The sequence below is a fragment of the Chanodichthys erythropterus genome, chromosome 23 (assembly GCF_024489055.1).
Source record: "Chanodichthys erythropterus isolate Z2021 chromosome 23, ASM2448905v1, whole genome shotgun sequence".
In the NCBI taxonomy this organism is placed as follows: Eukaryota; Metazoa; Chordata; class Actinopteri; order Cypriniformes; family Xenocyprididae; genus Chanodichthys; species Chanodichthys erythropterus.
Genome location: NC_090243.1, coordinates 31,227,094 through 31,244,649, shown reverse-complemented (window position 1 = coordinate 31,244,649; position 17,556 = coordinate 31,227,094). Strand labels below are relative to the sequence as shown.

General features: G+C 39.6%; 1 protein-coding gene across 1 annotated transcript in view; it reads right to left on the bottom strand.

The window, feature by feature from the left end:
* Positions 1–81: 81 nt before the first annotated feature.
* ptprh (protein tyrosine phosphatase receptor type H) overlaps positions 82–17,556 on the bottom strand; it is a 49,357-nt gene continuing 31,882 nt past the window's right edge. The window contains exons 7-18 of the mRNA XM_067377161.1: positions 16,409–16,642; positions 16,047–16,310; positions 8,690–8,786; positions 8,543–8,587; positions 8,103–8,184; positions 7,659–7,749; positions 6,933–7,006; positions 6,719–6,856; positions 6,276–6,398; positions 3,159–3,319; positions 2,869–3,004; positions 82–250 (exon numbers count right to left, since the gene is read on the bottom strand). Coding sequence (XP_067233262.1) covers positions 104–250; positions 2,869–3,004; positions 3,159–3,319; positions 6,276–6,398; positions 6,719–6,856; positions 6,933–7,006; positions 7,659–7,749; positions 8,103–8,184; positions 8,543–8,587; positions 8,690–8,786; positions 16,047–16,310; positions 16,409–16,642 — 1,592 coding nt within the window. The 3' untranslated portion in view covers positions 82–103. The remainder of the gene's footprint in view (positions 251–2,868; positions 3,005–3,158; positions 3,320–6,275; positions 6,399–6,718; positions 6,857–6,932; positions 7,007–7,658; positions 7,750–8,102; positions 8,185–8,542; positions 8,588–8,689; positions 8,787–16,046; positions 16,311–16,408; positions 16,643–17,556) is intronic.

Here is a 17,556-nt window from a genome sequence, read left to right as displayed (position 1 = left end):
TGATTGTTTTTGATCGTACATTGTTATATATAAGAACACTATTTTGCTAACCAGATGTGAATAATGTTACAGTTTAAGATGTTTTTTTTTTTTTTTTTTTTGGTCATATTTTACTTCCGTTTTCATATTGTCTTAACGCTATTGCATTGACATAGATCATGTCTGAGTTTTCATAGAGAGGCTCTGACTTAGCCACGCCTTTGGATTGCAGAGAATCCATGATGCACTGGTGCAGGAACACGTACTGAGACTGTAAGAGACAGAGAGGAGAAGCATAAGACACTTGAAGATGCTGAAAGTCTGCAATACAGGGATACACATGCTACCTGACTAGAAAAAAACCTGAAAGCTGTGGTCTTCCCTTTTGCCAAATAGGTAGGAAAACTTCCCATAATGCACTGGGCATGTTGCTGTCCAGGCCACTTCCACTAGTCTGCTATGGATACCCTTACCAGAGTCAAAACGACCTTGCTTTAGTAGGAAATACTTAGCAAAGCTTTTAGTCATAATAGTTACAATTTGTATTGTTCCTGCAAGGAAATCTGAAAACCTCTGTGTTGTTGTTAACATTTCAAAATGGATGACCATGAACACAACACAGTTTTATGCCAAACATCATGTACAGGTAAGAAAGTTGTTGCCATAGTGTTCCATTTTGCTGTTTCAAAAGTAGACATAGTACAATACAATTTTCAGTGATAAATTTACCCTTACAATAACTGTTTTGTTAATAAACCTCTATGAATCTGATGGTCTGTGGGCAAAAATGTGGAAGTTTGCTGTGTGTGCTGGAAGTGGACTTTTACTGATGAATAATAGTGAATTTCTCAGTCCATGTAACATGAAGAACAAGTAAACATTTTTCATTTACATATACTATCGATATTTTAACCATTCAAAGCGAGTTGCTAATCGGCAAAGTTGCACTTTAATTGTAGGGTTCTTTTGTTTCTGTATTTTTCATATAGTTATATTTGTTTTATTGCTATTTAAAGGGGTCATTATTGGACAAATCAACTTTTCCTTGAGCTTTTGATATATAAGAAGTCAATGTACTATAAGAAATATCCTGTAAGTTTCAGAACTGAAAACTTCCTTGTTAGTCTAATAAAAAGCTTTTATTGACACCAGACCGAGCGAACGACTCGTCCCGGAATGTGCCTATCTACAGTATGACCTAGATAGATGAAACTGCCTCTACAGAAGAAATCAACACCTACTTTATCATTTCAACATTAGACCTGCCCACTGGCGGGTTGGTGAGATGACGAGGAGAGAAGAGTGATACAGGTCTAAAAATAATACTACCTTTCAAAGGATCCTAATGCTAGGAATATGGTCATTTATTTTCAACGTGTATGTCTTATTTATTTGTATTCGGTACATTTCACTATGGATTCTTTGGTAAATCAATCGCATTTTGGTGCAGGCTTTGCAAACAGAATTCTATATGGACTCGACAAAAATGCAACAACGTGTAAATTCTAATGCCTGATCTGATATGTAATGTTTCATGTACAGTCAGATGTTCTTTGTCTATGTGTCAGTAAATCAAACCTGTGAATAAACTGTCAACTTCACGTTGTTTCTCTTAATACGGTGATTAAATTATATAAAGAAAGCGATAAAAGAACGCACCCTTAACAATCGCTGGAGCTGTCAATCAAACAGCGCGAGTTTATCAGTTCTGGACAAAAAACGTTGTTCGATGTTAGTTACGATGTTCATCACTGCAACCTTTCATGCCACGATCTAAATATAAAGCCACAGATCTAAATGTAATGTTATGATAAACACTTTTCATGATTAGTTAAAAAAAAAAACATAAACAAAAAAGAAATATTTCGATATTTCCATATGCAAAGACGTTAGCCAATCACAGCAGTGGGCGTTTACACTGAAGTCTCACAGCAGACACGCCCCTTAAAACAGAACATTCAAATAAGAGGGCTAAAATCAGGGTAGGAAAAAATACTTTTTTTTCTAAATTGACAATTTTTGATGTAAAAAGCATACTCACATCATAAGTGCACCCCAGTAAACATTATAAAACAACACAGTTCATGACCCCTTTAAAGTGTTTTCATTTCATGTTGCTTAGTTTTTTTCTAAATTGTGTTATAGATGAACTTATTGGCATGAGTGCTGCAAAGGCCACTTTTGATAAACTTAAAAAGAAAAGGCAAAATTTGCTATCCCAAAACACACTAAATATTAGTAACATTTTTGGTAACTTTTTTTTTTTAGGGTCTTTTAACTAATTGCTTATTAGCATGGATATTACTAGAATTTTGGCTGCTTATTAGTACTTATTAAGCACATTTTAATACCTTATTCTACATGACCGTATTCTACATTCTTAATCCTACCCAATACCTAAACTTAACATCTAAATTACTAACTAAGCTGTAAATTAGGAGTTTATTAAGGGAAAATGCGTAGTTAGTAGTTTATATGTGTTCCCTAAAGTGTTACCACATTTTTAAAGTTCAAGTAGTTAGTTAAGTAGTTTAAATAATTGTAGCATTATTTCATGATATATTCAGTTAAAAATATGCAATCATCAAAATTAGATTTTTTTTTTTTAAGGTAAAATTCTGGTGACCACAGCTGCCATTTTTGACAGTTGTTTTTCAGACTCTATAAATCACTTTGATTTGTATATATTTTTTTTTTTTTTTTTTTTTTTTTTTTTTTTTATAGGTGTTTGAATCCTCTAGGAGAATGTTAGCCTTAATGGAAATATATTCAACATTATCATAATAATCACCGAAATAGTAATAACATCCAGACCCAATTTATGCCAGATTGCCAATAAACCCCTCCTACTGCAAGGAATGTTAGCATCATGGACTAAAACAGTGTTACCTCAGTTTGCACCATAAGTGGCCGGCAGAATCTCATTTGCTGGACAAACGCTGCAATGCCCACTGCCTTTTCTCTGTCCAGCTGCTGCAGCAGAACGTCCAGTGCGATCAGCGTACCTGTCCGGCCCACTCCAGCACTAGATTACGGAGAGAATGAAGATGAGTACAAACATTTGCTTTAATCAAGTAGTTTGTTTAATAATGTTGTGCTGTCAGCTCTCTGAATCAGTGTGACTCATTATTGGTGTCAAGTTAATGTTTGAGTTGGGTTTTAAAGTGTGCAGTGTTCACCTGCAGTGTACGACTGTTGGCCCTGCAGAGAAGGAACTCTCTATGTGTTGACGGACAAGTCCTCTGAATTGGATTAGCTCCTCTGTGCCAGAGGGAACACCATGATCCGGCCACGCTGTGAAGTGGAAGTGCTTCACTGTTCGTGTCTCAGAGGTGCTTTTCTATTATGTACAAAATAGAAAGAAACAGATTGTGTCTTATGGTTACCTGCCCATGGATGATTTGTGTTATATTCATAAGTTACATTTACATTTATGCATTTGGCAGACACTTTTATCCAAAGCGACTTACATTGCATTATACTATACATTTGTATTTGAGTATGTGCAATCCCTGGGATCAAACCCATGACCTTGGCATTGCTAGTGCCATGCTCTAACCACTGAGCTACAGAAATGTTAAAGGGCTCATATCATAAGATTCCACCAAGCACAACATGTTCCTAAATCACCATCTTTGTTGATCCTGGAACAACATTCCAATCAACCAATCAGATTTGAGGGAAAATTTTACAGTTTATGTCAAGTTTAGTCTTACACCCAGGGTTAGTTGCTTCTACATCAGTGTTATTCACCTCTCATTTCCCTCTGATTTTAGGTATAAGTTATGAGTATGGTTAGGCTGGACTAAATTTTTGGGCTAGAATGTGGTTCTAGGATCAACAAATTATGTTAATCCAGGAACATGTCTGGCAAAATTACAGTGATCCATATCACAAAGAATGAGATTTTTCTTTATATTTTGAAATAAAATAGTTTAATATAATTTAAAAACATATAACCTTTGAAACTTAAAACTTCCTCATAAATCACCATTTTAAGGCTGCAAGAGCTTGTGAAACCTTGACAAGTTTGTGAAAATCGCATACATCCACATTTACACATCAATGATGCCTGTTTGGTGAACAGAAACTTGTCCTACCCAGTCACACTAAGTAATAATGAGAAAAAAGAATGAGTGTCTCATTTTTCTCTCATGAGCATTTTATTTTTAACAGCATCCTTGATGTTGACTCCAGTTTCTATCTGCTACTTTCGTCTGCCTTTTCAGGCTGCCTCTGTGGTAGGTTCTGGTTGGTTCTTTGCCCCAGGCTGGGACCCCTTTTTTCTGTGTTGGTCCTCATACAGACTTCCTGCTGTGTTGTATGAGCCAGGCTCTTAGCTCTGTAAAGTACAGGCTAATTGGAGCTGGTTCTCTGGTCTGTGTTTGGTTGTAGGCTCCTTTCTGAGCCTCCCAGCCATCTGGGTCTAGCTTGGTCTTACTTGTCTCGGTTGAGTTTGTTACTCCCCTCTGGTAGGGTGTTTTGTTCAGAGTTCTGCACTCCTGAGCGTTATCACTGGAAGAAGGCTTCTCAGCTTCCCGGGAGGATCAGTTATTACTAGGCTATAGTTTCTATAGTTCTATAGTTTAACTACCTTGCTCCCTGAGCATGCTCTAGGGTCATTTTGGAATTTGATGTTTACTTCCCTTAGACCAGCTTCTGATGAAGCTGTAGCGCCTTTTTGGCCTTATGTAGAATAACCAGCCTCCAGAATGTTCTGTTAGCATTCTGTAGATCCAAGGTCGAGCAGTTTACTCCCCTCGACCTGAGGGTTGGATGGGATGTCCGTCTCTTTCCGTTGAGAAGTGGTTTCTGCCTTTCTGCAGTCCCTCTCATTTGGCTGCCCTCTTGGGTTTAAAGTAAAGGACTCTGTTCTATGAATAGACATGTTGCTGGCAGACTAGGCCTCTCTGTTGGGCTGGGTCGGCCTCCCTGGTGGCTCCAGGGGTTGACGTTTGTCACCCTGAAAGTGACAGGCCAGAGCTCCACTCGAGCTTTCTTGCCTAACTCCCTTTAAGGAACCACTTCTGCTAGATGCTGGTTCCATGCCTTGAACTGCCTTGGTGAGTCATGCCCTCTTCTCAGAGGGCTCTCTCTTTTGAGGCTGTGGCTTGGCTTTGGCCGTAGGGAGTTTGAAACTGACAGCCTGGTGTGACCAGAAAGAGTTGAGTGCTTGGTTTTCTTAGCCTCTTTTTCTCGGCCATATGGCATGCACTCCTCTCGGCATGGTGGCATGGGTATTTCGTTCCCCAGTTCCCCTTTCAAAAGGGAACGGTTACAAGACACTGCATCTCTTTACCATGCCTGTATTTTACCTGCTGTCAGTCCCTTCAGACGATAAGCAGATGACATGTTCTTCAGGTGCCCCTTTTATACTTCCTGGTTACACCTGCATTACGTCATAGGCTGTCACCGGCCAATAGGATTGTTGAGATTGGACAGATTGTTTCAGACACTGGTCACATGAAGGCGTTCACCAGTTGTGTTCTAGGCCGCAGTGTCTTGTTCCCTGTTCTCAGGAAACCAGGGTTACAGTCATAAGCTGAGACGTTAACATGAATTAAGAAAGAACAATACTTCTACAGCATTTATTAATCTTAGTTAATGTTAATTTCAATGCACTGTGAACTAATATGAACATTTTTATTAACAAAGATTAATAAATACTGTAACAAATGTATTGCTCACTGTTAGTTCATTTTAGTTAATACATTAACTAATGTTAACAAATGAGACCTTATTGACAAAAAATTATGTAAAAGCAACAGCGTGTCTACACCAGACGCGACCGTTGACTCGTCGCATCGCGCTACAACAGTAGAAGCTGTCTACACAGGACATGACAAAGCATCCACTGCAAATCCATTTGTCCTTCCTATGAGAAGTATCGCGAGTGTTTGGAGTAGGTTATGTCATAAATAGAACAAGGCATCAGTTTACTGTCCAGGATGTGTCGTGCCACATCCAGTGTAGACAACATCATTGATTATAATGGGCTCTATTGTCTTTTGTCGCACCACTCACATGCCTTGTAGACACATTGTAGTGTAACATAACATAAAAAAGTAACTAACACAATTAGTTACCTTTTTAGGGAGTAACACAATATTATAATGCATTACTTTTAAAGGTAATTTTCCCCACCACTGATGAAGAATGGGGTTAATTAAAAATAGCAGAATTCTCAAGGTGAATTTGGATAAAAAAAAATGTAAATTACAAATTTTTTTGGCCCTTCAGAAAACACTAATAATTATAATCATTGCAAACAAAAAAGAGTGAAAGAAATAGCTTACATCTTTAACATTAAATTCTCGCAGAGTCCAACTTGAAGCTTTATTCTCTGATTTCACTGTCACAACCAGGTTTCCATAGAGACACGGTGAGTAGTCCAGTGGCCAGTACTGCTCACACTTGATCTGGAGGAGTTCAATCAGAAAAATTAAATCAGAGTTAAAAAAAAAAAAACTAACTGCACCAGGTACAGATGGCAAATCTGCTGTAGTGTTAAAAGTTGTATTATAGAAAGTTTAGAACTAGACCAATCTGTGTAAAACATTGTATTATTACACAAAATTCGATTAAAAATGCTAAACGAACATTGCATTAAACATAATGCAACAAGAATGCAGCATAATACCGTTCACTACATAAGGTACAGTTTCACAAACTGTCTAAAAAATAGAAAACATTGAACACTGTATACTGCAGTAAGCAGTATTCTGAACATTTGCGTTACCCTTCCACTCTCAGTGCAGTTGGTTACCATGATGATGGTCTTTGACCTTTTCTCCCAGACCATTCTCCAGAAGTCATTGACTGTGGATGGCAGTGGACCTTGAGCAGCGATGTACTGTTTGCTGGCATTGTCGTATCCCTGATATGCACATAAACATCAATCCACCAGGGGCATTTTACAGCTGATGTCAACTAGAATATATTGTACAACTTACAGGCATGTAGTTGGCATTGATATAATCAGAATTGTCCTCATCATTTACTGTGAGCTGCACTCTAGAGGAGTCATCTAAAGAGAGAGAGAAGGATAAAATGACTTTTTCCAAGACAGGAAAACGATGTGGGAATATAGTGTGTGTGTGTGTGTGGTCCTGGTACGTTATGGGGACCAAATGTCCCCACAAAGATAGTAATACCAGTAATTTTTTTTACCTTGAAGGGATTTTTTTTTTTTGGTCCCATGAGAAAAACAGCTCATAAATCATATTAAATTATGTTCTTTTGCAAATATAAAAATGCAGAAAGTTTTCTGTTGTGTTTAGGGTTAGGGTAGGGTTAGGGAATAGAATATACTATTTGTACAGTATAAAAATCATTATGTCTATGGAAAGTCCCCATAAAACGTCGTGTGCTTCTTTATATGATCTATGAGGACATAAATTTGTATAATGTCATGGGTATTACACTGTTATTACAATGTAACTGGTTTATGAGGGCATTTTCTGATTCCTCGTAATTAAAACGGCTTTAAAAAACATATTAAACAATGTTTTATTAAAAATGCAGAAAGTTTTCTGTGATGGGTAGGTTTAGGGGTAGGATTAGTGTAGGGGGATAGAATATACAGTTTGTACAGTATAAAAACCATTACGGCTATAGAATGTCCTCATAATGATTGGTAGGTGCACCAACGTGTGTGTGTGTGTGGTGTAAACACTCACAAGGTAAAACATTTGTAAATCGGTTTTTGTCCTTGTTTTCAGGCAGAAGAGCCGCAACACTAGACTGTTCGATACCCACTGAACTCAAGTCCTGTTAAAAACACAATCAATAAAAACATACTCAACAAACACTGTAAACATTGAAAATTAACTTAATGATTCTGACATATAAGCAGTGAGATGTTTTCAGTGTTTGAATACTTTGTTCAAACTAGCCAGAGATAAAAATGACAAAAAATTTAACCCTTACACCGTGTCTACATCAGATGCGACAAAGTGACCGTTGCAAATCCATTTGTCCTGAGAAGTATATATTGCAAGTGCTTAGTATGACATAAATAGAATGAGACATCAGTTTGTTGTCGGGGATTTGTTGTATTGCGCACATCACCGCTTGTATCTGATGTAGACACGGTGATATATTTCATGTTTGCTCAATCCTACCTCATATTCTTGACTGAAACCTCTATTCTCATCACGACTCATGTTTCGAAAATGTTCAGGAAATTTATCCTCAGGAATCAGTCTGGAAAACATTTCACAATTGTTTGTTGTTATACTAAAATTACATCATATACAGTGGCCCCAAAACACATGTGGACACTTAAAAAATGTTTGAATGAAATTGCATTAGATAAAATATTCAATACATACAGTTTTAGAGACTATTTATGTCCATTGTATTTAGAAAAAAAAAAAAAAAAAAATCTTAAAATATCTTCTTACTGTATATGTTCCACTATACAGGTTTAGAATAACATGAGGGTAAATGATAACAGAATAATGGCAGAATTTACATTTTAGCGAGAACTATCCCTTTAAGTGTGAATTGAGTGTCCAAATGAGTGTCTCTTTAATTTTCAATATAATAGTGTCACACATACTTGTAGCTTTTTTTAGTCACTTTTGAGTCCACTGGTTTGGGGCTTCTAGAGATGAGAAAAGACATTAGAGACACAACTAATACAGCTTCTGTTGCATTTTTTATAAAAGAAACCCATAATAGATAAATAGATAAATAAAAATCATACTTATTTTGCTTTGCAGAACCATAGCGAAGCCACCAATAGACTGCAGCACAAATAAGGATGACCAACAGGAAAAACACAAGAACACCTGCTATAACGCCTGCAGAACAAAGAAAGAAACAAACAGTGAGCATCTCAATACATTGGTCAGTTATGTGAAAGCTTAATACCTCAAAGATTTAAAGGAATATTGCAGGTTAAATACAAGGTTAAGCTCTATGCAACTGAAGCTTGAGGGGGTTTAAAGGCAGAAATTATTTATCTACTACAGTTTGTTAATATGGAGACCCATCATCGGAATGACCAAATGCAGATGGCCAAGGAACAATTTCCTTTTGTAATACAATTTATTTATCATACTGTCAACTTGTACAGGAATGTTTGATCTTGCTTCTAACCCAAGTATAACTTTGTGAGGCTGTTTGACTCATGGTTATGGAAACACATTTCCACCGTAATTAAAAAAAATAATAAAAAATCGTGCTCTGGTAAAAGTTATGATCTCAAAAGTTATGATGTAAAAAAAACAAAATTATGACATAAATTGAAATTATGACATAGGTCAATAAGAAGTGGATCTGAATGTCAATTCAACTTTTAATCTTATTCTGATTGATGTAATTGCAATTTATCACATATTCTTGTCATAATTTTGACATTTTGTCATAATTATAGCTTTTAAGTCAATTTAAATGTTTTAAATCATAATTTCAATTTTGTATGTCATTATTTTGATTATGATCATAATTTTGATTTTGTCCATTTGTACTTTATATCATTTTGACTTTTTATCTCATAATTATGTTGTTTTTTATGTTAGAATTTTGACTTTCTTTAGACTTTATGTCTTAATTATGGCTTTTTAATCTCATAATTTTGATTGTCATAATTAACTTTTTGAGACTTAAATCATAATTAAGACATAAACATATAACTATGTTATAATTTCAACTTTTTCCCCTGGAAAAACAACAGAAACAACAGTTTATCTGTCCATAAGATCAAGTAACTCTCCCTTAGCCACACCCAACTTAATCGCTTGTATTTTATGTATCTTCACTGTTAGACATTTCTGTAATTTCTACAGTTATTTACCATATCCTCCTGGGACCCAGGAATAGACTTCTGTCCTCTGTAGTGGACATTATATTTGAGTGATTTTCTCTGACATCATACATGTCACAGTTTTAAGTCTGGATGTCCTGTAAAGAGCACATTCAGGGCTTTGCAGAGATACCAGATTTTTAGAGGTTTCCCCATGACAACAACAACTTCTTGGTCTTTAATTATGACTGAAAATGAAAATTAGCACTCTTATGGAAATATGATAATATTTTGTGATTAAATTTAAAATTTATTTAAATCGGATTAATTTTCAAATTGTTTATTATAAATCAACATCTCAGGAAAATGTTATGGGGTTTCAAATCAAAATATGACTTTCTGTTATGAAACAGAACATTGATTTCATACATGTCCACTGTAGAGGACACCAGGACTTAAATCATGTTTATCAGGCATTTTAGGAGACACAACAAGTGAATAGGGACTTTTATTACACTTCTTTTTTCATTGCATGTTGCTCCAAGAATACATTAATATGCAAATTAGATACAGTGTATAGATACATTGTATTGAATGGGAAAACCGATGTATGGCCATTTTACCCTCATATTGCATAAAGTAAAATGGTATATCAATTAATTCCATTATATGTTTCATAACATAGTTGAGAATCATCTTTATACATAGTTTGGTTAAAAACAATATTGAAGCCTAAAAATTGATTGGTGATTAAAAAAAAATTCCATTGTTTTTGCCTATAAATGTCATTTCATGTCATTTTATTTTTTAAACAACTTAGTCCTGGTGTCCACTACAGAGGACATATCATAACATATGAATAAAATATAATTTTTAAAAAAAATTATTTTTTCATTTGTTTCTTATGCTCTAAACAATATAATGACGTGAAAAAAATGCTAAATTCAAAAAAAAAAAATGTTGGGTCCCAGGAGGTTAAATCACCCAGTATAACACTGCTAATTCTCTTTACAGTATATAACTGTGATTCCCTTTGCATCATGGGAATTTTCTGTGACGTCAAACACCACATACAGCGATTTAAAATACCGATTTACTTTGCTGTAACAGCCTCTCTGGCACCATTCCGTCGTGTTTTTTTATTTTCCTCTTTTTTGTACATTTGGACTCGGAGTACCGTACATATAACGGGCCATCAGTAACGTTATACTGTCTGGGATTTGTCGTGTCGCGCCGGAGCATTCAGTGCAAACAGTGATTGTAATGCGTTCTGTCTTTTGTTGGATTGCGTCATTCGCGTCTGGGGTAGAGACGGAATTATTGCAAAAATTATTTTGCAATAATTTTGTCTGTTTGAATTGTATCTTAGTAGTACTTATGTAATTAATTCTATATAATATTATGAAATCTATATTTAGGACAAATAATTACAGAAGTGTACTGATTACCTGGGTTTTTTACAGTAATTGCACCGTATTACATAATGACAGTACCATGTAGTTACTGTAAAACTGAAATACAGTTATAGTACTGTAAATCTTAATTACAGTAACTTACTGGCAACACTGTTGTGTTGTAAGTTACTGTAAAAACCCTTTGAAATGTCTAACAGTGTTATACACGTTATTCAATTATCATTCATGGTATTCATTTAGTAGTTGTGTTAGTTATTCTTGTTTATCTTTTTGTTAATAAAATTTACTTTATTACACTTATGTCTTCCTTGTGCTGATAATACAGAAAAGGCTCTACAAGCTAGGAATCTCACCAATCTTTCAGATAAATCAGCTGACCAACTCCCTCTACTTTACATTAATTCTAATTGATTGAACAGCCTCCTGTTGGTGTTCTCATACTCATACTGCCAAGGTAAAAGACCTGAACACGTGCCCTGATCTAGGAGAAGGGGGAAGTTGTCATCTGATGTACTCATAACCAACTTAAGAGATGTGCAATTCAAAATCACGAAGTACAAATTTACTTAACGTCCTTGAATGGGCGAAAGTAAAATCACTTTTTTTTCTTATGGGGTGGAAATGGGCTTTTGTACATGGTGGTTTATCATAAGGCTCCATGCATTTTATTGAGTCACTGTTAAATATTGTATCAAAGAGACTATAGATGGCTGATTAGGCCTATGATATAAAACAATATAAACAATAAGGAAAAGAATGACTTATAATCTGTCCACATGCACAACTTATCTTGAAAGATAAAGAACCTAGAACCTAGAGAAAGACCTTTACTTATTTATATACCATCATAAAGACTTTATGGTCAAGTTTAGTCAGAAGAGAGATAAAGCAGTTTATTTCCTTTTTTTATATAAATAAACTGCCAAAGAGGAGTTTAAAGTCTTCTTCAGCACTGCAATCACAAATGTCAAGAAGTGGTTTGACTTCTTGGTCTCATACTGTGAACTCATACTGACTTCTTGGTTAATGTTAATATTAGGCTATTGCTCTTTTAGTTTGGCAGATTTGGAGATAAACCTGCTCATCTCAATTCTGCTGATATCCACATATCATTAGATTGTTGAGAACTCACATAATTAAAGTTTATGATTCTTAACGCAGTAATTTGTGTTAACAAATTGAAATGAGCACCTTTAAAGGAATAGTTCACTTGAAAATTAAAATGAATGTTCCAAACACATAATTTTCCTCTCCTGGCCACATTTCTATGAAAAAGAAAGTAAATGAAGACTGTAACAAGACATCATAAATGTGGTTCATATTAATTGCTATCAACCAAACAACATGCTATATTTTAAGTCTGTCACACTTTATATTAGGGATCTTTAACTATGTACTTGCATAAAAAAAGTACAATGTACTTATTGTGTTCATATTGAATTGCAAAACACTTTTGCTGCTATTGAGGTGGGATATGGTGGGTAAGGTTAGGATTAATTTGGATGTATGGGTATGTTTAAGGGTGGGTTAAGGTGTAAGGAAAGGCAACAGTTTAATTAGATGGAATTACAGAAATTAATTATAGCTGTAAATGCATGCATGTATTTTTTTTTTTTAAATATAGGCACAGGGTAAAAATACACAATAACTGTGTATACACAATAAGTGCATTGTATCAAATGACTAATTTAAATGTTAGTACATAGTAGTTAAGGACACCTAATATAAAGTGGGACTCCAAACTCACATGTGTTACAGATCCCTTGTTTCCCTGGACTCCATTTCCCAGAATCCTCCTGTTCTCCACACCTGCACTCACTTCCCTCGTCTGCTCCTCATCGTCACTCATCACCTGCACCTGGACTCTATTGTCAGCACTCCCCATATATTGCACTCACTCCCTTCACTCCTCGTCCGTTCTCTGTTTTGTTAAGGTGTCTGTCTGTTGTTCATTGCCATTGTTTGAAGTAAAGTCTCTATTATCGTGGAAATCCGTATCTGCCTCATCTCTCTACCAGCCACCCGTAACAGAAGAACGGACCTAAACCGACCGGATTTTCCACGAAAAAAAAATGGAGACTTTCCCCAGCTCCCTGGATCCAGCTCCTCCATCGCCTCTCACCCTAACAGCCAGCGAACGCATTATCGGGCTCCTGCAGGTAGGACGTTCGCTGGAGAGGTATGTGGAGGAGTTCGTTGAGCTTGCTTTCTTGTCTGACTGGCCTGATGCTCAGTTGATCTCCTTGTTTTTGGATGGATTGGATGACGACACTATCCGTTTTGATGAACCTGTTTTTTGTTTCTCCTTAAGCGACACTATCAATTTAATTTTGTGGTTGAATGGCTCCAATTTCTTAGTAGAAGAGGTTCAGGATCAGTGTTGTCGTCCGGTCCATCCAGAAACACGGTTGGCCGGGCCAGTCAGTCAACCTCCGGCTTCCTCCGCATACCGCTCCAGCGAACTCCCTGCCTGCCCCAGGCTGGACCCATATTCCGCTACTGGGCCCAGTAAGCGGAGGAGGAGGAAGAAAGCGGCACCAATGTCTCCAGAGCCCGCTCCAGTATCTCCAGAGCCCGCTCCAGTATCTCCAGAGCCCGCTCCAGTATCTCCAGAGCCCGCTCCAGTATCTCCAGAGCCCGCTCCAGTATCTCCAGAGCCCGCTCCAGTATCTCCAGAGCCCGCTCCAGTATCTCCAGAGCCCGCTCCAGTATCTCCAGAGCCCGCTCCAGTATCTCCAGAGCCCGCTCCAGTATCTCCAGAGCCCGCTCCAGTATCTCCAGAGCCAGCTCCAGTATCTCCAGAGCCAGCTCCAGTATCTCCAGAGCCAGCTCCAGGATCTCCAGAGCCAGCTCCAGTATCTCCAGAGCCAGCTCCAGTCCCCACAGAGCCAGCTCCAGTGCCTGTGGGGATTTTAATTGTATTTGAGGGGATGAAATGGCCCTCAACCCCAGTCTCCGCCGAGCCAAGTTCTCCAGTCTCCTCCGAGCCAAGTTCTCCAGTCTCCTCCGAGCCAAGTTCTCCAGTCTCCTCCGAGCCAAGTTCTCCAGTCTCCTCCGAGCCAAGTTCTCCAGTCTCCGCCTCCGAGCCAAGTTCTCCAGTCTCCGCCGCCGAGCCAAGTTCTCCAGTCTCCGCCGCCGAGCCAAGTTCTCCAGTCTCCGCCGCCGAGCCAAGTTCTCCAGTCTCCGCCGCCGAGCCAAGTTCTCCAGTCTCCGCCGCCGAGCAAAGTTCTCCAGTCTCCGCCGCCGAGCAAAGTTCTCCAGTCTCCGCCGCCGAGCAAAGTTCTCCAGTCTCCGCCGCCGAGCCAAGTTCTCCAGTCTCCGCCGCCGAGCAAAGTTCTCCAGTCTCCGCCGCCGAGCAAAGTTCTCCAGTCTCCGCCGCCGAGCAAAGTTCTCCAGTCTCCGCCGCCTACGAGCCCTCAGCTCCAGCCGCCGCCGCCGAGCCAGCCGCTCCAGCCGCCGCCGCCGAGCCTGCCGCTCCAGCCGCCGCCGCCGAGCCAACCGCTCCAGCCGCCGCCGCCGAGCCTGCCGCTCCAGCCGCCGCCGCCGAGCCAGCCGCTCCTAGTATGGTCTCTGTGATTGAACTCTCCAGCCCAAAGACTGTTTTCCCTCCCTGCCTCCCTCTCCCGCCTCCTCCAAGTCATGTCTATACTGCACCTCCACCTCAAGCCCCCTCGCCCAGATCTCCACCTCGGACCTCTGGGCGATTACCTTCACCCCGGCTCCAACCTCCCTCTGCTCCACCGTTGCCCATCAGTCCTCCAGCTTCACCAGTCTCCATCCTGCCTCCACTCACACCTTGGTCATTCATCAGCCTGCCCTCCCCTCTGGACTTCACTCCTCCGTCTCCGCTCCGTCACTCCGTCCCTCGGATTCAGTTGGCCTCCTCACTCCCCCCCGTTGTTCGTTTTGTTGGCTGTCCTTCTGCTTTCACTGCGGCCTTCTGGAGCCCCGGCTGCGCTTCGGTCGGCAGAGCCTTCGGTTCCGCCATCACCCGCCAGTCCTTCAGCGACGCCTGGGCTCAACGCCTCGAAGGCTTCGGCTCCTGACCCGCCATGGCTGCCCGCTGCACCTGACCCGCCATGGCTGCCCGCTGCACCTGACCCGCCATGTATGCCCGCTGCATGTCTGCCCGCTGCACCTGACCCGCCATGGCTGCCCGCTGCACCTGACCCGCCATGGCTGCCCACGGCTCCTGACCCCCCATGGCTGCCCACGGCTCCTGACCCGCCATGGCTGCCCACGGCTCCTGACCCCCATGGCTGCCCACGGCTCCTGACCCGCCATGGTTTTTGGACCTGCCCTGGAGACCTCCACTCCAGTTTACTCCTTCCCCTGCTCCGGTTTGAGGTCTCCAGGGCGCCCGCCCCCCTCCCGGTTGTTACATCTACGGCGCGAGGACGCGCCTACCGGGAGGGGGAGGTACTGTTACAGATCCCTTGTTTCCCTGGACTCCATTTCCCAGAATCCTCCTGTTCTCCACACCTGCACTCACTTCCCTCGTCTGCTCCTCATCGTCACTCATCACCTGCACCTGGACTCTATTGTCAGCACTCCCCATATATTGCACTCACTCCCTTCACTCCTCGTCCGTTCTCTGTTTTGTTAAGGTGTCTGTCTGTTGTTCATTGCCATTGTTTGAAGTAAAGTCTCTATTATCGTGGAAATCCGTATCTGCCTCATCTCTCTACCAGCCACCCGTAACAACATGAAGAATTCAATTCATTTTTCATGAGAGCTCATGAGAGTCAAAATGATTTCATAAGGGATTGGAACATGAGGGTGAGTAATAGTGACAGAACTTTCATTTTTGGATTAACTATTCCCTAAAGTTTTATTTAACCTGTAATATGCCTGAAGATTTAAGACTATCTTTTATTAAACATATATAGACCTTAATTTACCTGCTGGATCAGTTTGACAGTTTAATGATTCCATTTTACTCTTCTTGGCTCCAGAGAATGATGTTGCAGTCACTTTGTACCAATGGGCAACTTGCAGGTTTTTAAACTCTTGTCTTGATGATTCATTTGAACTACGGTTGAAACTTTGACTACCAATGTCCACCTGCACCACATCCATAACTCCATATGGATGATCCCAAATTACAGCCAGACCATATCCTCCAGAAAAATATTTACACTGAAGATTAAGCACACTATTTGGATCTAGTTTGAAAGAAAAACAGAAGGATAGAAAAACAAAGGTATTATAATGAATATCATCTTTTCAGCAGCACAGTCCAAAACAGAGCATGTTAACTCACCTAACGTCAGGAGATGTGAGCACTGTAGTAGTTCCTCTGAGTCCAAATCATACCACAGTGAAACATTGTAGATTGCTCCAGGATAAAGCTCTTGCAGATTCACCCTGTTATCCACTACAGGGTCATTTTTACTATTGCCAGTGCTGTTTTCAGCTATTACACGTGTGCTACTGTTCACTTGAGCAACTATCGAAGAGTTGGTGACTGTCCAGTTAAAGGACTCGCAGGGAATGGCTGCAGAAACACAAGAACATATGAATGCTACTTCAAACTTTCAATTCTTAATCTTGGGGTCTTAAATGGTTTTGTAAAAAATGCATTAACATTAACAATGATCAATATATTGATCATTCTTTATTAATGTTAGTCAAAATTAATTGCTAGTTCATGTTAGCTCAGGGCCCATAATAAATAATAACAGATAACCTTTAATTTTAAAGGGTTAGTTCACACGAATATTTAAATTCTGTCATTTACTCACCTTCTTGTTGTTCCAAACCCATAAGACTTTTGTTCATCTTCAGAACACAAATGAAGTAATTTTGAATGATTTCTGAGTGATTTCTGTCCACCATGGACAGCTACATAACAACCAATTTGACGCTTCAAAAAGTTCATAAAGGGCCCTATTTTAATGATCTGAAACGCAAGTGTCAAAGCGCAAAGCGCAAGTAACTTTGTGGGCGGGTCTCGGCGCTGTTGCTATTTTCCTGGCGGGATAAATGGCTCTTGCGCCCGGCGCAAATCTAAAATGGGTTGGTCTGAAGTAGCTTCATTATTCATAGGTGTGGTTTGGGCGTAACGTGAAATAAACCAATCAGAGCGTCATCCAACATTCCCTTTAAAAGCAGGTGCGCAAGTTCCATTATGGATTGCTATTATTATGGCGTATTTACCAGGCGCACGCCAGGAGCGGTTCACAGCCGAGGAGACTGATGTTCTTGTAAGAGCAGTGAAAGACAGAGAAGTTGTGTTGTATGGGGATGGGAGAAACCCACCCAAAATAGCGTCGGTTAAACAGGTTTTTTCACATCTTCGTGGCACACCACAATGATTTCCGTCATCTCATGTGTTAATATTTTTTTAGTGTAACATATGATTTGCAAAAATAACTGTTGCATCTGTGTAGATTACATGAGCAAAGTGTA